The 26,823-nt window shown below is 43.2% G+C and overlaps 1 protein-coding gene across 1 annotated transcript in view; it reads left to right on the top strand.

The window, feature by feature from the left end:
- TDRD3 (tudor domain containing 3) overlaps positions 1-26,027 on the top strand; it is a 271,283-nt gene extending 245,256 nt beyond the window's left edge. Inside the window, exons 13-14 of the mRNA XM_066581368.1 lie at positions 19,980-20,104; positions 25,794-26,027. Coding sequence (XP_066437465.1) covers positions 19,980-20,096 — 117 coding nt within the window. The 3' untranslated portion in view covers positions 20,097-20,104; positions 25,794-26,027. The remainder of the gene's footprint in view (positions 1-19,979; positions 20,105-25,793) is intronic.
- Positions 26,028-26,823: the final 796 nt, after the last annotated feature.

Here is a 26,823-nt window from a genome sequence, read left to right as displayed (position 1 = left end):
GGAGATAGGAGGGGTTCCGAAAAAAATCCTTTTTCCACAAAAAGACTTTGTTCAGTGTATATCTGTCAATCAAAGAAAGTTGGTGGCCAGGACCGAGAACTTGGTTTACTGTAACTTATTTCAATGAAGTGATTTAGACAGGCTGTGAAGTCAGTAAGCTAAACTTCTGACTCTGCTTTCTTTCCACACTCCAACTCACAAATTGCTCATGCATAATTATCAGTAAAATAGTATCTTAAGCTTAATATGTTATGTTTATCAGAAGACCCCTTTAATATATAACAGTGGTGGCGGGTGGAAAGGAGGAGGGGGTGTTGTATAAAATATAAAAAAGGGGAAAAAAGCTCATGCTGTCTGCTGCCCCACCGTGGCTCCCATCCAATCTGTGTTTACTTTGACTGCTGTGATTGTCTGTCTGTTTACCCATCTGACTGCTGCAGCCAATGGTAGGCTGTGATTGGAACATCATCAATCCCGTAAACAGGCTTGGTCTCCTGCATTAGAAGCCCATGTGACCTGTTTACAGAACATCACTAGAGCCAGAAGACCCAACGATGTCAGAGGGTCATGGGGGTTGATGAAAAAGAAAAAAAATTGAGACTCTTAACTCCGTTTCAGACTGCCCTGAGACTACAAACATCCAGTTGGCCCATGGCTGGTAATTAAGTCGTAGTTCTTACCTTTTTACCAGCTCCACCCATAATAGACTCAGACCCCACAGCCATAGTTTTAGAGGGGTACAAGGAGTGTGTAACAGACATGGTTGTATTTGACTTTTTTCCTTCCCCACATTGCTCACTGAGCTAAATACACTATTTAATTGTGAAGGATGAATTAGCCATATATCTCTTCTGTAGAGAAGGTATGAAAGCTGATTTGATCCTGAGAGTGCCGGCATCCTTGGGCATGGAAGGGTGCATACTTTTTCTTGAGCTCTTTGCTTTCCCTTTTTTTCCTGCAATTGAACACCCCTAAAATAAATGTTTTCACATTTCTTGAATTTACAGAACACAGAATAAGTAGTGAAGCATTAATAAAGTGACAGCATCCTGTTAATTTTGTTGTGGTGAACTGTAATTTGCTTTATTTTTCATTTACTTATCCAAACATTAGCTGCCCCGATCAATATTAATTTGTGTTATGGTGTAATCTTTGGAATGTAAACAGAAAAATCAATGTGCCCTAATTTATGTAATACACATCCATACGCTTGCTATAATTCACCTAGTAGACATTTCTCATTAAGCTAGGTACATCTTGTGTTTTCCTCTTACTTTCTGCCAAATTATCCCACTGGCGCTACTGCAGCATTACTACTACTTCAATTCAACTTATTTCCTGCAATCTTACTGACCTAATTGCCATACATCGTTTATTTATTTATTTATTTATTAAGAATTAAAATTTGTGGTCATTTCCATAAAATTAAATATGCTTTGTCTACATTGCATCTACAAATACTACATTGCATCTGTCTAGCGTGTATACTTTACTCCATTCATTTCAGCAAAACTGGATAGGTGGGGAATAACACACATTTTTGACTTTTGATGTAACTGAAGTATAAAGTCCCATTTAAACACCGATTATCGCTCACAATTCACTCAAAAGCTGTATTTTGAGCGATAATTGTTGCGTCTAAACGCGCTGCCATTGTGCGCTGTTCGGTCATCGCTCATTTCTAGCCAGCTAGAAATTAGCAATGAGCCTTATCAGCACCGCACACTGATATCTCAGCGGGCAGTGCTGATATCATTCTTTCAGCTGTAGTCCTGCTGGCAGTTCTCAGCGGGACACCAGCTGAAAGCACAGAGAACAATGCAGCGGTTTGCATAATCAAAACAGCTGCATTGTTCTCCGAGCTATCGTGGCTCCCGTGGATCCCGCTCCGCCCTGCATAACTTGTAAGTAGCGAATTAGTTACTTAGAGTTATGCAAAGATGATCGCTTAAAACTGTCACTCAAACTGTCGTTTGAGCCATCATCGCTCCATGTAAATGTCACACATATAGAAATGTAAAGCACTGAACGGGAAGTGATTGATTCTCAAAGATGATCTGCCTGTTTAAACAGGCTGCACGAGCACAGACGAACTGGTGATGACATCATCAGCTCCTTCACTTGTGCAAACGATTCTTGTTCAGAATCGTTCAGTGTAAAAGGAGCCTTATCATCTCAGGAGCATTACTGCAGGCTACACTACATGTTACCTGCATGGCTGTAGGGTTGCATTGGTTAGCCAACATATATAGGATGTAGAGGCTATGTTTATATCTGTGTTAGGGGTTCCGTTTTCGTGCTCCATTAGTTTCATTGATCCATTCGCTTTAGCATGTAGATACGTGCGTAAAAAATAATGCCGCGTGCTCTTTCATCGCGTATTACGCAGCATAAGCCCCTATTCTTTTCTATGGGCAGCATATGCATTGCAGTCCATACGCAATATATTGTGTATGGGTGACCATGCATACACAACCCCGCTATGAGATAGAGCAGGGAAATAAAAAAAATGTTTAAAAAAGACAACCGTCACACTGCTCATGACAGCGTGCGTGGGATATACTGCCATTCACAGTGCACTTGCTGCCACACGCGGTCTTTCCCAGCTCACTCAGGCCGGTAAAACACTGTGTCACCCGCACAGTGTTTTATGCACATGGGTCTTCCTTACTTCTAAGTTGTTGTCTACTGAATGTTGTCAATTGATACCCATCTCTAATAACAGATATAATAAGATGGATAACAGGAAGTGAAGGGGGTTATGACTCGTGGTACCCATAGAAGTCTATGTAGGGAGGGGGAGATGAGCAAAGACTCTTTGTTTTTAAACACGGTTATTTCTAAAATTGTTAAGAATAAATGTTTCTTTAGTCCTCCTGATTAATGTCCACTGACAGGTTTGTGTGTGTATATTTTCTAATCATCTGGATGGAAAAGGGGTCTCGACTAGTCAAATTCATCCTCTGTATCTCGACTTTTCATTGTTCCATAATTACATTTTAGCAGTGTTCTTTGGAAGGTTCTTAGGAAGGTTTTCAGTCGTACAAATAACCCACGAAGCTTAATTCTCTTTCTGCTAGTGCACTTAATTATTTTCCATCAGTGGTGTCCATTGTACAACAAAAGTTTCAAGCTAGGGCTCAGAAGTAAATATAATGGTTTTAAGGTAGCAAAACGGTTTTCAAAGCGGTAGAATCTGGATGCAGAATAAAGTATTTGAAGGCTGCTGCTAAATAAAGCCAAGCAAAATAACCATTCTTTTCAGCTTATTATCTCCCTGGAAATGCGACATTTAGTTGTATCGTGTTTCTTTTTTGATTCGTGTCATAATTTACGTAAAGCTATATAAAAAAAAGACCACTGATGTCTGCCTTCCATGGACGACTGCATCAACAAGCCATTATCTCAATTATACTTGAAAGTAACATAAAGGGCTTTTGAAGTACAAAATGTAATTTGCCTGCTCTCAAGTTCTGATAGTATATTTGTATTAATTTGAAAAAAAGAGTAAAGAAACCTTCACTTCTGGAAGAGTCACTTGAAAAAATCGACCTTACTTTTTAACCTTTTCTTCTATGGTACTTGTTTAATAATTTTTTGCGTAATAACTGTATTAATATAGCATTAATATAGCACTTTGCAATCACTCTTTCCAAAACCATCATCCGGAAGATTGACCCGCTCAGGCTTGTCCTTGCTTCCTGCGCTTCAGGTAGTAGTAATTATTTCAGCTGCACTGATTCAATGAAGTGTAATGCAAGAATAAATGTATAGTTTCTACCATCTACCAGGAGTTTGTCAGAACGATGATCTGCATGATGCTCTTTATTCGGAAGCGTTTGTAGATGTGTTTAATCAGCAGGGTGCAGCCGATCGGTCAGTCATGGGGACTCCTGGAAAATTAGAACGGAAGTGAAGTTGAAAGTCAACTGCTCCCTATTGAGTACTAGCTTGTAATAGCTGTTTGCTAAAGTGCTTATGTCTGTTATACAGTGCGAGGATGCAATGACACGGGGGCAGCTATTCCTTGGATAATAAAGTGTCCTCATCACTATTCTTTCTGGCCCATTGACTGTAATTGTTTGCTCTATGACTTGCTTTTGTTTTTAGGTACCCTTTTGTATCCCTTACCTTTGGCGTGCCATAAGCGTCTGTCAGTTTGGTGTATAATGGGGAAAATAAGTATAACCGTGACATATGGCAAAATATCATCGTATAGGTTGTGGTGACTGCACAGTGTGATGCTGTGTTCTGTATATTACTTATGTCTATTTAGTAAAGCTCCTGTAATAAAGCATCAATTAACTAATTAGCACCAGATTGTCAGTTATCCTAGATTATTGAATAGTCAGAATACCAGATGAAAAAGACCTGTTTGTGTAATGTCAAATGATATTGCAAAAGTGACAGATTATCACAAGGACTTGGATTATTGGATTTTTTTTGTAATGACATATTTGTGAGTAGGATTTTATCATTTCAAGTAAAATGAAGGCCTCTCACTAGCCAAGCCAGAAACTTACTGCACACTGATGAGGGGCAAAAACCTCCTAACAGCGGTCTGTGAATGGTTTTTTTGACTTTGGTTTTTCATTCCTGGTCAGTGTGATAAAGACTCGTATAAAAAGTATAACATTGACTTGCAGGGATGCTGCCTTCCAATAGGTGGCGCTGCAGAGGTATTGTTCCATTTGCCTTATTTGCATATTTCCCAGAGGAGCATAGATGGCCTTGTAAAGCCCCATTTACACTGAAAGATGATCGCTCAATCACTGAAAACAGCCATGTACTTACTGACTCAGGTGGGCAAACGTGCACCACCTCAGCATGCAGGTAGCAGACTACCAAGTGAGGGAGCTAATTATACCTGTGAGGGACACCAATGAGATAGCCATTCACACAGCCTCTTGATATAAAGGGGGGTAGCTGCTTGGTGTATACTCCCACACAGAGTAGATGCAAAATTTCAGACCTTCTGATACATGTAGTGCACCATGCAAACCAGCAACCTATTAATGAGCCCATAATAGTTCGGCAGGTTGCCCTGCACCTCAATAAGTGAACAACATTGGTACTGCCACCGTGGGCTCCCCCAGGCATTTAAAACAACTGTTTAAGTGACAGTTTTGAGCGAGCATCTCTGCATAGTTTATAGTAGTTAATTAACTACTAAAGAGCTATGCAGGCGGAGTGGGACACTGCCGCTATTACTCGGCGAACAATACAACTGTTTTGCATAAGCAAACAGCTACGTCGTTCTCCACGTTTACAGCTCACGTCCCACTGTGAACTACTAGCGGGACACGAGCAACTTCCTGTTATGTCTTCCCTTTTGTGCAGCTGTATGCCAGGGCTTGTACACATGCCCAGGAGCTGTCCTATAGAGCTGCAGTGAGGTGGTTCAGCATGTATGCTCCCAATAGGCTGCCACAGTAGCAGAGAGTATCTCAGGGGATAGTGTGCATACATAGCCAGCACTGCCAAATTGCAGCAGTGCCCATGCCCGTTAGTGTGAAAACAACAATGGGGATACAAGGTGTTTTTACGCGCAGCATGGACCTTACCGGCGTGCATTCGAAGCACACATGTCCTATATTTTGCGCCTCTAAAAAACGGACATGTGGACTCTTCATAGGAAACTAATGGTTCTAATAGTCGCAATTTTTTTGCGCAATATAGGCGCGCAAAAAAAATCACTCATCTGACCAAGCCCTTAGTTGTTGGAGCAGTTGCTATGTGACTGTCTAACAGCTGAGCCCTTAGAATGGGCTAACTGACCACACTGCTGCTGGCCAGCCTAGTTTGGAGAGGAGTTCCTCATTCTTGGTTTTCGCCATGTGTTTCAGGTTATAGCATATGCTATGTTCTTTAAGGCCTCCTTCACACAGGCGACACGGCATCATGGCAAGAAAATTGCAGCGATATCGCAGCAGTACCACAATTTTGTAGCACTGCAAAGTCACACGTGGTGCTACAAAGTTGGGTGACTTTGTAGCACTACATGTGAGGATGTTCGGGATGTAAATATAAGCCCTACCCCAAAAATATACCCTAGCTGCAGAATTTTTTTTTTTTTAAAAGCATACATCACCTAGACGCGTGATTCATGGCTCTGCTGCAGCTTCTCTCTGGTCCATTTGCCTTCGTCATCTCTTTTGGCTGGGGATTGAAAATCCCCGCCTCCTGGAATCGTTAGCCACTCGATGAATGGCGGTGATTAGTTCATCGAGCACTGGCTGTGATTGGCTAAGCATCAGCCAGTCACAGCCAGCGCTTCCAGGAGGCGGGGATTTTCATTCCCCGGCCAGAAGATGATGGAGAATAGTGCCGGAGACTCGGGTAGAAAATGCAACCGGGCTGACAGCGCCAGAGAGGTGATGTATATGGGTTTTTTTGTTTTTTTTTTCTTGCAGCCAGAGTTAAGTTTAGGGCTTTGACAGTAGTATTTCTTACTGTCAAAGTTGCATCGCACTACACTAAAATCGCGTTTTCATGCGATGCATCAGAGAGGGAGGCTCCATAAGGAAACATGGGCTACAAAACCTCACGAGTCGTGGATCTGCGAGGTTTTTGTGTCGGGTTGTTGCATGCTACAAAGCATCGCATGTGTGAATTAACCCATAGGAAAGCATGGGCCTCACATATATGCGATTTGTAGCAATGCGACAAAATCGCACGACTTTGTCGCTCGTGTGAGGGAGGCCTTAAATCCAATATTTTTGTTTGCTTTTAGTATCTTGTTCCTCTTCTGATTCCTTGTCTGCTTCTACTGTTTTGTTTCTAGACTAGCTTTGTTTTTTGTCAGTATATTTTGTCCTGTAGTTTTCTAATCCAGTCCCTTGCTCAGTCTTATAATGTGTTTTGCTTTTTCTAGAACGCGTCTGCCGTATCTTGCCTCTAGTTTTAGTTCTGCGCACTTTTTTTTCCTCTGGGTCCCTATGCCCTCTCATTGTTTTTCAAGGTCATTGTTTTTAGATGGGGTTGGTATTCAGGATATGTAAAGTCTACTCTGGGACAGCGGGGTCTGGTGTTATGGTCAGTGTCGGGGAAAGACCTCGGGAGAGCTAGCATTAAGGTTAGGTTTGCCAGGCTCTTATTTCTGTTTCCATCAACCATCTACTCTATTATCTGACTGTTATCATAATCTTCATTTGATTACCATCAGCATCCTGTTCTTGTCACCTGTTGGCGAGTTTCTAGTCTCACATTTGTGTTTCCTATTGTTGATACATGCTTCATATATTTTTTCTGGGTACTGAGAGACCTCAGTGGAGCAGAGGAAAGGCAATGTTGGTATAAGCGCAATTGCGCATTGTTATTGTGCTATGAATGAGGGGTTTTAGGTGCGTACCGGAGTATTCCCTGGGACTTTTTCTTCCTGCAAGGCATGTTCATTTGCGCATGGCAAACAAATGCACCAATTAAAATGGTTAATTAGTTTCAGATGTGATCTTTTTCCAGTGGATTTACACAAAGTTTCACGTATCTCCTTGCATATTGCACGCGCATTTGCTCATCCCCAATTGACTTCTTTCGGGACCTTTGGTGCATAAAGACGCAGAATGATAGAGCATGTTTCATCTTTTTTTGCACGGCTGAAATGTGCATGCAAAATGTGCACATGTGAATAAACTTGTTCAAATTAATGGGCTCTATTTACTGCGAATTGCATGTGCAAATATGTCCGTGGAAAGTTGGCCTAAATAAATATAAAGCACACTACGTACAAAGAATTTTGGTCTGTGGCACTTTTGCCAGTTTTCCAAATGCAGCAGCATGCTATGGATATGCCTTTCTAGCAATTTTTCCATGGGCTTCTATAAATGTCTTAAAATAACATCTGGATGAAATGCATGTACAGTAGGAGATATAAAAAAAACTTAACACTTGGTGTTTTTTTTACAACCACTTAAAGATGTCTCCAAAGTATTGTGTGCCTGAAGAAGGCCTTAGGCCGGCTTCCCACTGACGTGACGGGCTCCGTACGCGTGATTTTTGCGGCGGAGCCCGTCACGGCGCCCCCCTGAGACCCCAAACTTACCTGCGGATCCGGCGTCCTCGCTCTCGCATGATGCGTCATGTGACACGCCGGCCACATCACATGACACGCCCGACCGCGTCACATGACTCGGCTGGCCGTGTCATGTGACGCGCCGGCCGCGTCATATGACGCGACGGTAGGCGGAGAGGCAATTTCACGCTATCTTCCGCTGTGCTACAGCGAAAGATAGCGTGAACGGACGGCTTCCATTGACTGCAATGGAAGCCGTCCGCGCGTACACCCGCGCCAAATAGAGCATGCCGCGGGTGAGGACGGGAGATTTCACGGTGCGGATTTCCGCGGTGGAATTCCGCACCGTGAGCCCTGAGCTATTAGGTTCAATGGAACCTAATTGGCCGTGAGCCCTGAGCTATTAGCTTCAATAGAACCTAATAGCTGCGAGCAACGCAGCGGATTTCCGCCGCGAATTACGCGGCGGAAATCTGTTCGTGGGAAGGAGGCCTTAAAAGTACAAAGATGGGAGAGAATATTGCATTTCATGTGATTGAAGTGGGCTGCTCATGTACTGTCCTATATGATTAGATCACAACAACTTATTACATACAAGGGTCTGATACTAATTTCTTTTGTGCAATGCTAAATACATTTTTAAAGTTTAGTAATTCTTGCAAAAGGTTAGATTGCTGCAGATTATCATTAAGATTTAATTAACACTCCTGTAATTATATTTTGTATTATCTGTGCACATTACCAGAAGCAGGCACTTGTATTTAGCTGTTACTTAGAAAGAAGCTGCCTTGAATTTCATTTTTATAAAAGCAGCAATATTAAATTATTAGGAAAAAAATAGCTGCTGCATAAATTATTATGTGCTCGAAGTCTAGGAGACTATGCAGTAGGAAGACATTTTTGAAAATAAACATGTATAGTCAAATTATGTCGAAATTATTCAACCCTCATTGCAAATTAGGGTTATTTGCCAAATTTACAAAATTTCAGGCAGGGTGTTCTTTTCAGCATATGCTTCACTGTACTTCCTCCCGACATGCCGCTGGTCTATAGGCACAAAAAGTTCCAGTTTTTTTGCATCGCTGCACAGAACAGAAATCTAAAACTTCTGTGGCTTATTTATTTGGTTTTTAGGATATTTGAGCAAACTTCTTTTGTGCTTCTGAGTCACCAAAGGTGTACATCTTGCAGTTCATTGTTTAGTATGCGCCTTGGGCTGCATGTACACGGACGAGCATAATATGGGGCTGAGAAACTCTGCCCAACAACACTCTTGCGAACGTTTGTTTTTCACGCCAAAGCAAGGCTTTTTTTCATTCAAAAGTGCCCTTGCGATCCTCAAGTGTGTCACAGGTGTCAGAAGATCACAAGTGTTTCCCATTGCTTTCAATGGGAAACCTCACAATGCATTCACATACATATCGCAGTGCATGCGATCTCTTTAACCCCTTGAGTGGCGGGTTTCCTACCACCCTGTCATGCCCACCAGGGCAGGTTTTTTAAAATGGTCTAATCATTGAATTTCAACTAATTTTGCAGTTGCGTCTCAAGAGCCATAACTTTTTCATTTTTCCATTGACATGGCCATATAAGGGCTTGTTTTTTGCGGCACAAGTTTTGATTTTTTAAACAGGGGGGAGGAAAAAAAGAAAAGGGGAAAAAAGAAAAAAAGGGGCCATGTCATTACGGGGTTAAATAATGTATTAACTTCCTTCTCTGGGTCATTACGACGCATGGATACCACATGTGTGATTATATTTTTGATTTTTTACAAAGTAAAGGGAGACAAGTGTTTTTATTATGTTTTTAATAATTTTTTTCCTTTTTTTTTTTTTTTTTTTTTATTTTTTTTTTATAATTTTTTTTTTCTTTTGTCCCTTTAGGGGACTTCCACAGGGACCCATCAGGACCCCTGATCACATTCCGGGGGTCTGATGGTGACAGCCCTTTACATGCTGCAGTGACAGCCCTTTACATGCTGCAGTCACATAGACTGCAGCATGTAAAGGGTTAACACAGCAGAGATCGGAGGTTTTCTCTGATCTCTGCTGTAAGAGCTAGTACCTAGCTGTCCTCTGACAGCTAACAACCAGCTCTCCCTGCCACAGAGACCATCGGCTTGCTTCTGACAAGCCGATGGTCTCTATGGCAACCTGTAAACAAACCAGTGCAGGAGATTGCCGGCATGTCCGCAATATCTTCTGCTGGTTTTTCAAAGCCCTTGCACTGCTCTCTGTGGGTCTGTGCAGGCAGAGCACACTGTCACAGCTTGTGGCATTGTGCTCTGCAGCTCCCGTAGTGATACATAGCCCGGAAATCTTCCGGGCTATGTCACTATGAGCAGTGGAGCTCGTCCCGGAAATTTTCCGGGCGTGCCACTCAAGGGGTTAAGGGTCCCATTAAAAACACTGGGCGAGGCCTTCTGAGGGAACGCCAAAAGATAAAAAATGCTGCAATTTTTATCTTCACAGCATCACTGAGGGAAAAAAATCACTGATGTGAATAAGTCCATTCAAAAGAATAGAGTTCATATTCGTGCAAGTTTTGTGCATCTCGCAAGGCACAAAACTCACACCAGGTTCTCACTCGTGTGAATGTAGCCTTATGTCTCATCCGCAGCAGCAGCGGCACCATTGAAAGCAATGGGAGAACTCCGTGATTCTCTGCTGTGGCTGTGACAGCGGGGCAGAGGGTCTCTTCATCCTCAAAGTCGTGCGAGGCTGTTTCCAGATCCCTGGGGCTTTCACATGGATAGCGAGTGCGATATGGAGGCAAGATTCACGGTCCCATATCATGCTCGCCCATGTGAAACTAGCCTTACTGTGCAAACGGAAACCTCAGTGCTTGCTGCTACCAAATTTTGCTGCAGGTCTTTTGCAATCATTTAACGACTTTTGGCCATCTTCCTCGTCAAGAATCTGGTGGCTGCGGTGATCGCTTCCTCTTTCTGCTACATCCAGGTAGTGTTACTTTAACCTTGAACTTTGATCTGTATCTCTAGGAACATTCATTGCCTTTGCTATCTTTTCGTATCCTTTTCCTTATTTGTGCAAGGCAATGAGCTCTTCTCTTAACTCTTTGGGTGACTCTCTTGACTTTCTTATATTTTTAACATGTAATCAAATGTCACAGTCAACAGAGCCTTAGCCAGTCCAGGTAATTGTAATATGTCGAGCACTCCTGATGCAACTAGTGAAGCCAAGTAGAGAAGTGGTAGATGGAGTGTATATTTTTCCAGGATTTACAGCTTAATCTATCTTGGGCAACCAGGTACTTAGTCCAGCAAAGAAAGCTGGACCCCACTCCATCCAGTCAGACCTGGTTTTGGGATGATGATTAAGGATCAGATGTGATGTCTCTTTGAAAAGGTGAGTCTTTCTCAGCCTAGGGACAGACGTGCGTGCTATGGAGCTGTTAGAGCATTGTGACACTGCAGGTTGGATGAACTGTGTTGTCTGGTGCCACGTATTAGGCTACATGCTCATTATGCGATATCATCACAGGTCCTACAGGTCCTTCTACCATGTGCAGATTACAGACGGACTACATCCATCGGCCTCAGTTGCTATGAAATTCTAACAACCCCCTAGCTGGACAGTAGCCATGTGCTTACAGGACCTGTGATGTCACTGTCGGTACTGGTGTATCTTGATGCCACCAGGATGCTAGGGGTTTGACAGGGCTTGGATGCAGGAACGTCCCTGTCACACCCATAGCTCCCGATTGGCTGGTTTCCTCTGGGTCCTTGAAGGTCCTTTAGCAGCGCGCTGCATGTCCCCTGGGAGCGAGGCTATGCCTCCGCTCACTCACTGCTCTGTCGGCCCACTTCTGTCTGTGCAGTGCAGACAGTTTTGTGGCTTCAGTGAAGTGCCGAAGTCGACCCCGCACTGTGGATCTTCACCCCGCGCCACTGTCCCCTGGAGGCCAAAGCTTTAAGTCTGCTGTGCCCGCTCTTCTGCCATGTGTGGCTGTCGCCTGTTCCTGGACACCGCATCAGTAACTCTCCCCCTTCCCCGCAGTTCTGCGATGTGTGGCTCTCGGGTGTCCCCGGTGTTCTGCGATGTGCGCCTCTCGCCTGTTTCCAGACCCCGCAGCTGTTGGCGCGGTGCAGCCATGTGTGGGTCCCCTCTGTCCACATTTTTCTGCTGGGCCCTGACCCTCCTGGGACTATCAGCGCTGATCAGGGGAGGGGGTTCAAAAGGGGGTACAAAAATCGCCGTACGCAGCCATGAAGGAGCGGAGGCAGAGCCTCACTCCCGGCCCAGATGTGTACTGTATGAGGACAGGATACTGACACTGCTAAAAGACATTCAAGGACCTAGAGGAATACAGCCAATCGGGAGATAGGGGTGTGACGGGGGCGTTCCTGCATCCAAGCCCTGTCCAAGCCCTAGCTTCCAGTGGTGTCAAGATATACCAGTACTGTCACTGTGTGGGAGGAGTCTGGGGTCACATAACTAGGGGGTGATCAGTGTGTGCAGGACTCAGCTGTGCTGCTTGTGATTCCTGTTGTATGGGATGAAGAATGTGTGTAGCAGAGCTGTATGTGATGTACATGTAGCAGGGCTGTGTGTGTAACGTGCGTGTAGCAGAGCTGTGTGGCGCCACCAGAAACACTGGTACTATAATTTCCTAAAAATTACTAGTAATACTATAAACATCAGAGAGAGGGAACTACACTCCCTTGCTCCTCAGTTGAAAATGGACCAGATCAGCAGCAGAGTAACTCCTGTGTTCTGTGCAGGATTTCACAAGCATGACTGCTATGTGTAGCAGGGTGATTTAAATCAGGGGTGGGAGATAGGTGTGACGGAGGTTGCTAGCCTCTGTAATGTAAGCCCGGATCACTCCCACTTCAGTCCGGAGTTACACCTGAGCCAGGAGTCCAGATGGGGCTCAGGCACCTTTTGGATTATAAAAAAGGAGACCAGCTGCAGAGAGGGGAGGTGTGTGTAAGCTCAAGACTTACTTTGTGGGGAAAGCTGTGTGGAACCTTTCCATGGGAAAGCTAGGTGAGCGCTACTGCTCCTGCTATTGTTAGAACTACTGCTAATGCTGAAGGACATTGCATTTCTTTTGTTTTGCTGGAGAAACAGTTTGTTCCTTTATTTTTGAATGTGAATAAACCAACACAATTAGAATATTACTGTTTGCCTGGTGGTTAATTCCTAACATTTCTACATATGGCAACAGTAGAGCAGTAGTATTAACCCCTTAACAACTGCCCATAGATCTTTTCACGACGGCCGTTAAGTCGTTTTAGTCTGCAGCGCCGTCAAAAGGCCAACACGGGTCTCCCCTGCCGGGAGGAGCAGGTGCTCAGACGTCAGATGACAGCTGGACCTTTGCTTTACTAGTGGGAACCTAAGAGACCTTCACTGCTCTCTATTTAGCCCTTTACACACCGCAGTCAATGCGACTGCGGCATGTGAAAGCAATATGGAGGGAGGGGGGGCAACCTCTCACCCATCGGATCCATGTGTTGTGCTTTCAGGGTCCTGATGGATTGCTATGGCACACAGAGGCTTGGATATATGGAGAAGGGAGGAGTTTATAAGTGTGCCTGACGAGTTCAGGGAGGAGTCTGTAGGTATGTCTGTCGTGTTCAGGGAGGAGTTTGCAAGTGTGCTGGTCTGTTTCAGGGAGGAGTTTGCGAGTGTGCATGTCTGTTTCAGGGAGTAGTTTGCGAGTGTGCCTGTCTGTTTCAGGGAGGAGTTTGCGAGTGTGCCTGTAGGTTTAAGGGAGGAGTTTGCGAGTGTGCCTGTCAGTTTAAGGGAGGAGTTTGCGAGTGTGCCTGTCGGGTTTGGGGAGGAGTTTGCGAGTGTGCCTGTCGGGTTTGGGGAGGAGTTTGCAAGTGTGCCTGTCGGGTTTGGGGAGGAGTTTGTGAGTGTGCCTTTCGGGTTCGGGGAGGAGTTTCTGAGTGTGCCTGTCGGGTTCAGGGAGGAGGTCGCGAGCATGCCTGTCGGGTTCAGGGAGGAGGCTGCGAGCATGCCTGTCGGGTTCAGGAAGGAGGTTACGAGCGTGCCTGTCGGGTTCAGGGAGGAGGTTGCGAGCGTGCCTGTCGGGTTCAGGGAGGAGGTTGCGAGCGTGCCTGTCGGGTTCAGGGAGGAGGTTGCGAGCGTGCCTGTCGGGTTCAGGGAGGAGGTTGCGAGCGTGCCTGTCGGGTTCAGGGAGGAGGTTGCGAGCGTGCCTGTCGGGTTCAGGGAGGAGGTTGCGAGCGTGCCTGTCGGGTTCAGGGAGGAGGTTGCGAGCGTGCCTGTCGGGTTCAGGGAGGAGGTTGCGAGCGTGCCTGTCGGGTTCAGGGAGGAGTTTGTAAGCGTGCCTGTCGGGTTCAGGCAGGAGTTTGTGAGCGTGCCTGTCGGGTTCAGGCAGGAGTTTGTGAGCGTGCCTGTCGGGTTCAGGCAGGAGTTTGTGAGCGTGCCTGTCGGGTTTAGGCAGGAGTTTGTGAGCGTGCCTGTCGGGTTTAGGCAGGAGTTTGTGAGCGTGCCTGTCGGGTTCAGGCAGGAGTTTGTGAGCGTGCCTGTCGGGTTCAGGGAGGAATTTGTGAGCGTGCCTGTCGGGTTCAGGCAGGAGTTTGTGAGCGTGCCTGTCGGGTTCAGGGAGGAGTTTGTGAGCATGACTATACATGCAGCAGTAGTGTATGATGCAGTAAAACTGCACACAATGTTACAGCGGCTTTTTTTTTGTGATTTACTGCCATGCAACTAGTACAGTTGATTGTATATGTGAAACACATTAAAACCATGTCAGACTGTGTGACTAAAAAAAAACCTCAATCGCCTTTGTTTTGTAAGGCTGCATTCACATGAGGCACTTTTGATGCAGTAAAAATCTCATCAGCAAAGCTGCGTTTGCAGTAAAGAAACTGCAAAGCACACGGTTTTACTAATGCAGTTTTTGCCACATCCAAAGCTCCCCATGTGAATACCGCCTTACAAAACTGGCAAAAACTACATGTGGTTTTGTCATATGGCAGATTTCCACTACTTGTGTGTGCAGCCCAGAAGAGTTTTTTCCTCTTTCAGTATGGTTGTGCTGATAACTTGTAGCGCTGTATTAAATGTAAAGAAGCTCAAGATAGGCTGTAGCATAATTATTGTGATGTTCTTCCCTCTGACACTAATTAGGAAGTTCTATCTAGTTAGTGTCATAACTGCTGTGTAAGTACATTGTGTTATGTATTTGTTAAAACGAATGTAAAGGCTCTTTAGATCTTTTCCTTCCAGCTTTATCCCCTGTGTTATCTCGCTTCTGTTATGTGAATGCTGAGATCTGGAGATTAACTTTTCTCTGAGTTGGGCTACATTCACACAGGCAAGTGCGATATCGGGCAGTTCCTTGGCACTATATCACGCTTGATATTGTGCTTTTTACACATGAATGCGAGGCATTTTTAATTCAAAAACTCTTCATATCACTTCTGTGAAATTGCGCATCAATGGTTCACAAGGGTTTCCCTTTTTCAATGGAAAACATAACATCGCACTCGCATGCACAATGCACGGCATGCGATGTCTTTAAAAGTCCCATTGAAAACAATGGGCAAAAAGATTAACATCGCAGCGTCAAAAGAATGGAGTGTAGTCTTCTATTTCTCAATATTCTCTGTGATACGGCGCTGTCTGACCTGATTATGTCTACATTCATATATTCTAGTACTGTACTTTCAGATGAACACAGCAAGGTAAACTTGGCTCCCTCTTTTTATTTGTATCTGGGCACATTCTTACCATATCTATAAATCTCGTAAAAACATAACTGTCTACATGCACATATGATACAGAAGGCATATAAGGTATTACTGGGACTGAGATCACTGCAGAAATGCAGATGAAGGCATGTAAACGTGAGAGTATCATAGATCACTTATTAGTTCAGGGATGCTCAGTGGTTTCATTGTATATTTTAAAGGGAATGTGACATTAAAAATGTTTAATGTAAAACTTTGTTTATAAAAGAGGTCATTTTCTAAAGAATTTCTTTGTGATTTTTTTCAACTCAACGATGAATGATAATTCGTTGGCTTATTGTTCGTCATTCAGTTTAGACAGGCATAAAAATGAAATGAAGATCAGCCTGTGTAAACAGAATAACATCTGCACGTGTCACAGAGCACTCTTGGAACAATCTATTGTAGACCCCACTGGGTCCTCTCTGGTGCATTTTGTCTATGGCCAATCAGTGCCTCTGTAAAGCAATGCTAAATGCTGTTAACTGCAGTAAAGGTAAGTTAGGCATCTCACATATTTACATACAGCACCAGTCAAAAATTCTATGGTTTTCCTTTCTTTCTTTTTTTCATTCTACATTGTGGATTCATATTGAAGACCTTAAAACCTATGGAATTAAGTAGTAAACAATAAAAGCATTAACTAAACCAGAATGTTTTAGATTCTTTAAAGTAGCCGCCTTTTGCTTTGATGATGGCAGTGTACACTCTTGGCATTCTCTCAATCAGCTTCTTAACGTAGTCACCTGGAATGGTTTTCCACAAGTCTTGAAGGACTACGCAGGAGTGCTGAGCACTTATAGGCTGCTTTTCCTTCATTCTGTTGTCTAACCGATTCCAAATGATCTCAATTGGGTGATTGTGGCGGGCATGTCAACTGACACAGCACTCCATCACTCTCCCTCTTGGGTGTGTTTGTCATTAAAAAACAAATGATGATGCATCTCAATACGCGTGGCGGTTGGAATCAAAAATATCAAGTTTGGACTCATCAGACCCAAAGTACAGATTTCCACTGGTCTAATGGCCATCCTTGTGTTTTTTAGCTCAATCAATTGGATTGTCATAATGTGTCAAAATGTGGATTAGAACAGTACTTGTATAGGGCTAAACACTGTATGGGCATACTTGTTACTTCCATTCCATGTGACTACCTCAGGATGCCGATTGAAAGAATGCCAACAGGGTACAAAGTTGTCATCAAAGCAAAGGGGGCTACTTTAAAGAATCTTAAATATAAAACATACTCTGGTTCGTTTTACTTGATCATGTGTTCCTCTATAGTTTTCACGGCTTCAGTATGAATTCAAAATGTAAAAAAAAAAAGGAAAGCTATGGAATGAAAAGGTGTGTACAAACTTATGGCTAGTACTGTACAGAAAGCAAGAAAAAATGTTTAATTAAAAAATATACTCCTTGTCAAAAAGAAATCCAGTACCTTGTAAGCTTTGATATAAGTAAGTGACTACAATATTAGAGCAAAAGGATAATTTACTGTGAAAAACTGAACACTCGAGGGGAGGTTCTAGTACCCTGACAGGAAGCCTCCTACTTAGATACAAGATTTAATATAGGTGGGCATGGAGGCACACAGCTTCCGTATGGTATCCTGTGGTATATCAGTCTACATTTGCTGTACCTGAGCCTCTAGATTGTGCAAACTCGTAGGCTGTCAAAGTTGGCGTCCCAAATGATCCCATGCATGTTCTATTGCTTATAAATGTGGGAACTGGGCAGGCCATTAAAAAATGTGTGGTAATTTTTGGGTAGGCATTCGTGTTACTTCCTAGCTGTGTGCAGCCGAACATTATCCTGCCTCTTGGAAGCCCTGCCATAAGAGGCAACACATGTCATTGCAGGATATCCTTAATATATCACTGAGCTGTCATTGTCCCTTGTATCACTACCAGGGGTGACTGAATGTCATATGCAGTGGCCCCCAGACCAACACAGCAGAAGTAGGGGTAGTGTGCCACTCCACAGCAAATGCAGCAGTGAGGCGCTCACCCCTAGGTTTCCAGGCATGAACATGACCGTCGTCTGTGCCCAAACTAAACCTGGATTCGTTTCTGAAGACAACCCGATTCCACTCCATAGCAATCCTGTTTTGTTGTTCAAAAAACCACTGCAGATGGAGGTGACGGCGGGTTTTAAAGGCAATACACGTAAGGGGGGCTGTGAGAGCAAGTGGCCTTCAGCCAAGCACCTACAAATGGTTCTGACAGCTACAAAGGCCTGCAATTATGGTGCCACCTGTCTCTAGATGGCATACAACCAAAACAATTGAGGCTGCTGGTGCTTGTCAGACTTTCCTCTCTACTGGTGGTCTATCGACTGCATCTTGAGCCCAGTCTCCTTCTGTGCAGGTCCTCATGCATCTACTGATCCCTCCTAAGAATCTGGTCAGAAAGGCCCAGGTGACGAGAAATTCGTCAATACAGCCATCCAGCTTCTCGCAATCCAATAATGCGCCACTCTCAAACCCTGTTAACTGGGCGAAATTTCTTTAATTGCGTTGTATAGTGGTCAGTCTTTACACAATCGGAAGGAGACGTTCACTACACACAAGTAGCTTCTGAAAGCCTTTTTATAAGTTGAACCACTTTAAGGGCCTCAGGTGGTAAGACCATTCATGTAATCATATGCATATCTGCCTGAGATGTAACTGCATGATGAGTTTTGCAGCAAAAAGACAACTTCTAAGGGCTTGGTTTTTTTTTTGGTTTTTTTTTTTACAGTAAAACGGATTCGAAAAAAGGAATGTTTCACTATCTAGTTTTAAGTTAGTCGAGTCAGTGTAGCAGACATTCAGCTGCTGACAAGAGTAGTTGATAAAGCATAGGTTAGTTAATTGAAATGTATATACCCACATATAAGAACTGTGGTCTTATTCATTTATTACACATATTAACCATGGCAACTTTAAAGACAAATTTAGCAACATCAAAAATAACCCAAACTGGAAAAAACTAGCTATTTAGATTTATTTTTCAACACCTCAACGGGAGGTCAAATATTAATCCAAGCTTACAATGCTTATAACTCTCACAGAAGGCTAGCTGGTCAGATTATTAGCATCTTCTAGTCTCCAGGTGTACAAGTTTTCTTCCATGTGCTACCCAGTTTCCTTGGGTAGTATGTACTATACTACCCCAGAGGGATATTTTGGTGACCAAGAAGCTTTCAGGACATTTGCATAGAGGCTGCAGACAGGACTTTCCTCATATAAAATATATTACAAAATTTTATGTTTTCTTCGGTATTATTAACATATGCAAAAAGATCTAAGCATTGCTACGCTTTCTGGTGAATTTCCTGAAAATGCCCATACATTGGTAGATCAAAAGTTAAAAGAACAGCAAACATTTGTTAACGGTTTCTTTTAACTAGAAAAGCATCAATATCTCTTTATGTTCTGTGGCCATTTTTGCTAAAGTGACAGCAGGAAGCACATTATTAAGTAATACAAGACATCTACATGCTGTTATATTTAGGCCATACTTTGCTTGTTTGCATGTAGTGATAAAAGAAGTTAAATTATTGTTTCATCTTTATTAGAATTTCAGTTTGTGTGTAGATCATAGAATCATAGAATGGTAGAGTTGGAAGGGACCTCCAAGGTCATCCGGTCCAACCCCCTGCTCAGTGCAGGATTCACTAAATTATCCCAGACAGATATTTTCCAGCCTTTGTTTGAACACTTCTATTGAAGCAGAACTCGCGCCCTCCTGTGGTAACCTGTTCCACTCATTGATCACCTTCACTGTCAGAAAGTTTTTGTAATATCTAATCTGTGTCTCCTTCCTTTCAGTTTCATCCCATTGCTTCTAGTCTTTCCTTGTACAAATGAGAATAGGGCTGATCCCTCTGCGCTATGACAGCCTTCTTTTTTAGCAAGCTGTACATTCCCAGATGCTTTAACCGTTCCTCATCCTGGTAGCTTTTCTCTGAACTTGCTTCAGTTTGTCAATGTCCTTTTTAAATCTGAGTGCCCAGAACTGGACACAGTATTCCAGATGAGGTCTGGGACAGATTTATGAAACTATCTAAAAGAAAAACTGTTGTCCATACCAACCAATCACAGACCAGGTTTCATTTCTCATAGTACTCTTGAAAAATGAAAGCTACACTGTGGTCGCTGTGGGCAACAAAGACAGTTTTTCTTTTAGTTAGATTCATAAATCTTCCCCATTGTGCATTAGAAGAATTAACTCATTATTTTTTATACTTTGGTTTTAGGAAGAAGAGGGAGAATATGGAGATTCACTTGATTTCCGCAGAGGAGGTGATGGACAACCGAGGAGATCAACTAGACCAACTCAGCAGTTTTATCAACCACCCAGAGCACGGAACTGACTGTTAAGGTGAAAACATCATATCCTGGACAGACGTTTAAAAGATGCTACTGAAATCCATTACTTAACTCTTGAACGCCTTTATTAGAATATTTATATAGATGTGTACACAATTTGCAAGACTTACATTACTGTACACTACAGTATATTTTTGTGCCCTTTTAAAGCGTACCTTTTGTAAAGAAGAAAAAAAGCCTGTAGATGTACTGTATATTGGATAGTGCAACAAGAACTATATCTAACTAGTATATGCGAAGTCCTTTCCCTTTCCTCTGCTGGTCTCTGTAAATTTTTATTTTCCTTAAAGGGAATGTGTCATCAGAACATGCCCTATTGTACAAATCACATTTTTATGTTAAACCTAATATTAAAGAATTTTTGGTGTTTTTGTTCTTTTTTTCCCCCAAGGTCATGCTCTATATTACAAAAAAATCCTAAAATCCTTTTTTTCATACTGACTACTGTTTTTATTAAAAGTCTCTCCTTAAGGAGAAACCATACCTTTCCTGACTTATTAAGAGTCTGACATGTCCTGTACTGTAGATATAACTTTTCAACCGTCATACCATTATCATCACAGGCAGGATTGCAATAAAAGGTAGCGCCTCTATATGTGGATAACTCAGAATCCACCATTCACAATAGTTGATGGTCACACCTTATCTACTACCCCTCCCTGCACAATGAATCATAGAATGGTAGAGTTGGAGGGGACCTCCAAGGTCATCTGATCCAACCCCCTGCTCAATGTAGAATTCACTAAATCATCCCAGACAGATGACTGTCCAGCCTCTGAAGACTTTCATTGAAGGAGAACTCACCACCTCCCGCAGCAACCTGTTCCACTCATTCATCACCCTCACTATCAAAATTGTTTTTTCTAATATCTATTCTGTGTCTTCTTCCTTTCCATTTTATCCCATTGCTTCTAGTCTTTCCTTGTGCAGATGAGAATAGGGCTGATCCCTCTGCACTGTGACAGCCCTTCAGAAATTTGTAGACAGCTATTAAGTCTCTTCTCAGCCTTCTTTTTTGCAAGCTAAACATTCCCAGACCCTTTAACCGTTCTTCATAGGACATGATTTGCAGACCGCTCACCATCTTGGTAACTCTTCTCTGAACTTGCTCCAGTTTGTCTATGTCTTTTTTAAAGTGGCGTGCCCAGAACTGGACACAGTATTCCAGATGAGGTCTGACTAAGTAAGAGAAGAGGGGGATAATTACCTTACGTGATCTACACTCTATGCTTCTCTTAAGACATCCCAAAATTGTGTTTACCTTTTCTGCAGCTCGATCACACTGCCAACTTACATTCAGTATGTGATCTCTTAGCATGCCCAAGTCTTTTTTTTACATGTGGCTTAGCCCACTTCTACCCATTCTATATATTTTTTTTTTTTTGCCCCGATGTAGGACTTTGTATTTCGCCCTGTTAAATAATATTCTGTTAGTCACAGCCCACTGCTCAAGCTTGTTTAGATCTTTTTGAATCCTCTCTCTTTTCCTCAATCCTTCCTATCTTTGTGTCGTGGCTAATTTGATCGACTTCCCCTCAATTTCCTCCTCCAGTCCACTTAAAAAAAGTTGAACAACACTGGGCCCAGGACAGAGCCTTGTGGTATCCCACTTGATACATTCTTCAGATTGGATGTATAGCCATTTATGACCACTCTTTAAGTATGATCACATATTTAATTACCATATTTGGTAATTTTTTTAATAAGGAAAGTATAAGATCCTTTGACAAATGCATTGTTGAAGTCACCTTATATAGTATAGTCTACTATAATATATCAGGAGTCCGTACGGACATCTCTCCCACAATGTATTTATATCCAGGACTGTGACTGTAATAAGAGGCCATCCTCTACGTCTAGAGGAAAGAACTTTTCTACACCGGCATGGGGGGGATACTTTACTGTAGGAACAGTGGGACTATAGAGCTCTCTGCTCAAGGATGTGGTTATGACAAATTTGATAAGAGTTTGAGGGGCCTGGATTCCTTTCTTGAGCATTACAATATTACATGTTATAGTCTAATAATAATAAATAATAATAAACTTTATTTGTATAGCGCCAACATATTCCGCAGCGCTTACATAGACAGGGGGAATACAGAAAGACAAAATACAAAAATTACAGAGCCACGGTTACATAGTAATCAGTTTATGGAAACAATAGGCGTGAGGGTCCTGCTCCAACGAGCTTACATACTACGAATAGTGGGGTGATACAGAAGGTAATGGGATGGAGATGTGCACAGTATGGCGAGGTGGAGAGTGAGGCATGCCATACACAGACAATGGTCAGACATTTGGCCGTGTGACAGCAGAAACGGTATGACTGCAGGAGCAGTTTATGATGGCTAGCAGAGATTGCAGTCAATAGGTCAGGGAGCATGTTATCAGGCGGAGTACAGAGGAGTTTGTTTAGGGTATGCGGTATGCCTCCCTGAAGAGGTGCGTTTTTAGAGCACGCCTGAAGTTCTACAAGTCCTGGATTGCTCGGGTAGTCTTTGGTAGTGCGTTCCAGAGGACCGCTGCTGCTCTGGAGAAGTCTTGAAGACAGGAATGACAAGTTTGAATTAAAGGGCCGCTCAGTCTGGTTTCGTTAGCAGAGCGGAGAGCCCGGGCTTGAGATGAGGGAGGCAATATAGGGGGGCGCTGCGCTGTGGAGGGCTTTGTAGATGAATGTAGCGAGTTTAAATTGAATTCTGTATTTAACGGGCAGCCAGTGCAGTGACCGGCACAGGGCAGAGGCGTCCGAGTAGCGGCTGGACAGGAAGCTGAGCCTGGCTGCCGCATTCAGATGGATTGTAGAGGGTAGAGTCAGGTGCAGGGGAGGCCGATCAGCAACGAGTTGCAATAATCGAGCCGGGAGTGGATGAGGGCAACAGTAAGCATTTTTAACGTGTCCACAGTGATAAAAGAGCGGATTCTTGCGATGTTCTTGAGGTGCAGCTGACATGTTCGGGCCAGAGATTGGATGTAGGGGGTAAATGATAGATCAGAGTCGAATATGACCCCAAGGCAGCAGGCATGTTGTCTAGGAGTTATGGGGGCGCCACACACTGAGATGGAGATGTCAGGATGAGGTCGGTTAGTGGACGGTGGAAATACCAGTACGTCAGTCTTAGAGAGGTTTAGTTTTAGGTAGAGAGAGGACATAGTGTTAGACAGCGGACAGACAGTTGGTGATGTTTTAGAGGAAAGGTGCAGAGATGTCAAGGGAAGAGGTGTATAGCTGGGTGTCGTCAGCATACAGGTGGTATTGGAGGCCAAATCTCCTGATGGTTTGTTCAATAAGGGCTGTGTAGATAGTGAAAAGGAGAGGGCTGAGGACCGAGCCCTGGGGGACCCCAACAGCAAGGGGAAGAGGAGGGGAGGTTGAGCCAGCAAAGGAGATACTGAAAGAGCGGTCAGATAGGTAGGAGGTGAACCAGGAGAGAGCAGTGTCCTTTAGGCCAATGGAGCGAAGCATACTGAGGAGAAGTTTGTGGTCAACAGTGTCAAATGCTGCAGAAAGGTCGAGTCACTATTTACTTCAGAAGGGTTGTTGATCCAGTGATTATTCCGATTGCCAGACTTGGAGTCAGGAAGGAATTTTCTTTTTCCCTAAAGGGGTTTTCCAGGGAAATACTACTGATGGCCTATCATCAGAATAGCTCATCAATAGTTGTTTGTCCAGGGTCCGTCACTCGGGACCCCGACCGATCAGCTGAGTGGGCGCAAGCTGTCAGCGCCAAAATAACACAGAGGTCTTCAAAGTCTCTGCAGATAGTTGAGGTCCTTTTTTGTGGTGTCATTTGTCCCTACATGTTTAAGTAGAAATGGATAGTAGTCTATCAGACTACTGCACCTGGAAGACAACTGCATCTGTTCCTTTCAATAGGGAATCCCTCAGAAACATTGCTTTCTTTTTCTTCACAACAACACTTCTATTCTTTTTCTCCCTACAAGAGGTTTCTGAGTGCTTACTATTCTGTTCTTTGTGGGCACATTCATATCTTGATGTACCTCTTCATTGTTCTGTGTGAGAGCCTGGTACCGGTTCCAGAGCAGTATGGGTGCTGACTGACTCCTGATCCTCCTGCTCCTTTGGGTCACATGCTTCCATTCTTCTACTGATACACTAAAAATGTATTTCCTTTCAACATTCTGAAGAGTTACTTCTGCTTTGTCAAGGAAATCCTCATCTTCCTTAAAGAATTTCAATGTAGCTATTCTCTCCTGAACACTTTGCACCTTTTCCTCCAGTAGAGACACAAGCTTGCAGTTCTGGCAGGTGAAGTTTGGCTTTTCCTCTGGTAGGTCTGTAAACACATAGCATACTTTGTAGCTCACCATATGACTCTCCTCTTCCATGTTGCACATAGTCAATATCTGCTTCCAAACTTCTAATAGTCAAGAATTCTCGTAATTATATTTAACCTATAAGATTTTACTAAATTCAAAAATTTGCTGCAGTTCCTGGTCTGGTGATGTCCTCCAAACGTCTAGACCCGGCTAAGCCCAGTGATCCTCCCGCTCACTGTGATTATTCGCTCTTCCCAGAATGCTAATATTTAAATTATTTCCTGGAGCTCAGGTCCTTGGTCTCTGTACAGTTCACTGACCATGTCTAGAACTTTCTCCCATAGAAGTTAGTGGGTCCTCTTCTATCCATTGTGTGAATGTCCCTTGATTTCTGCTGTAAAGTATCTCTTGAAATGTTGCTTAAGTTAAAGTATCACCTATATTTTTTGTACTAATTAAAACAGATAACGAACATATACCATTTGCTCATGTTTCTTTTTTCTAATTGTAGATGTTTGTTATTCTGTTGTCTGTACATGACTATGGGGCAGCTGTCTTGCCTGAGCTATAGTTAGCAGCCTTTAGAGATACTTCACAGCAGTTTCATGAGCCATTCACACAATGGACAGGAGCTGACTGACTTCTATGGGAGACTGTTCTAGACATGCACTGAAACCTGTGCAGAGGTTATTGTGCATGGAGGGAGAGTAAATAGTCATAGCTAATCACTAAATGGAATGTGAGTCACCATCCGGTTTTAATAAGTAAATTATTTTTTTTATAAGTTATTACGTTACTTTTTAACATGATGGTGATATCAGAGCTGTGTTGTTTGCTCTTAGTGTTGTCCCCCACACCTCATGCCTTTCCCTTCTGCCTCCTGCACCAAGAGTTTTACACGTACTCTGAGGGAGAGATACTGCAGCTGCATCCTCCATGAATAACATTTACTCGTTTGCTCTAGATTTGTTTTTTTTTTAATTTAAATTCTTTACTCTAGACTTATTTTTTGGGGGAGCAAGTATGAAGGTTTCTGAAAGCAGACAAAAAAAGGGCAACTACATTTCTATACACTGCTAATGCTAATGCCAACTAACATCTCTTAATTTCTTTATACTGTAACTTGCTAAATGATCAAAACTGTTAAGTTCAGCCAAATGCTAAACCTCGGAACTCTTGCCACTGGAAACCAGCATCAATGCACCAATTTGTTGTAGAGTACCACAAGCTAATTGCGTTCCTAATGATTCAGGCTGTTTCCATATTAGGATAAACTAATAGTCGGCCATAATACTACAGTTGCTTTGCCACTGTACACTAAACAATGCTTTGGCAGTTAGTTGCTTGTGTTTCTCTTCTTCCCAGTTGTATTGCTTTATCTAATACTTGTTTATATCAACCAGGTCCATTATGAGATTCTTGCAGAAGAAGGAATACTGCCGCTGTTTTCACGGAAGTGGTATATTTTTCTAAAGAATTGCCTTGCACTGTGGTGTTAATATCCCTATTGTGAACAAGACTCGGGGGCTTCAGATGCAAATAGCAACAGATTTTCCATCAGTTATTAGTTTAACAAATAATTTTTTAAGCAATTACAAATTTCTTGTTTGCATCAATAAAACCACAGTGCACCTGAACAGCGTGTCTGAATCTTTTTCTTCACTTCTGCTGGGGCTCTATGATGTGGGTATAATTACATTACATGTTTGATATTACTTAATCAGAAATAGGAACTGATCATGACAAAGGGGAAAAGAAAATGCTTTCCCAAAGCAAATCCTTTTCTTCCTAAAACCCCTTTTACACGGGACTCTTTGCCTGGTCAGATGGCTTGATAAAGGCCAATGTGTGGCCGAAACGTTGCCTGAATTGGCTACATGGATCAATAAAGTTTTCTTTTTTTGAATAACTGATTACACTCATATATGCTGCCACACATACATATTCGGGCAAACGATGCCCGACACTCTTCCCAGCATGTACTCACTCCCGTGCTATTGTACAGGAGCGAGTATCGTTGGCTCACAGCGGGGCAGCTGAAGGAGATTTTTTTCTCCCCCCGCCCCTCTCCATTCACTAACACAGCAGCCGTTCAGTACGGCTGCTGTTTATACTGAAAGATCATCATTCATCATTCGATGATCGTTCAGTGTAAACGGCAGCCGTTCAGTACTGAACGGACGCTATGTTAAGTGAATATAGAGGGGCAGGGGAGAGCGATGAGATAAATCTTCTCCAGCCGCCACGCCCCCTTGCTGTCTGCTCTGTGAATGAGCCAGCGATACTCGCTCCTATGCAGCAGCAAAGGAGTAAGAACACACAGGGATGAGTGTCGTGCATCGTTTGCCCGACATTCATCCCATGTAAATGGGTCTTAACTCCTATTAGGAAGGATCCAGCACTTACAGAGGTTTTCCCACCTAATTAGCCAAT

This window comes from Eleutherodactylus coqui, chromosome 1, assembly GCF_035609145.1.
Source record: "Eleutherodactylus coqui strain aEleCoq1 chromosome 1, aEleCoq1.hap1, whole genome shotgun sequence".
NCBI lineage: Eukaryota > Metazoa > Chordata > Amphibia > Anura > Eleutherodactylidae > Eleutherodactylus > Eleutherodactylus coqui.
This window is presented reverse-complemented; position numbering and strand designations above follow the sequence as displayed.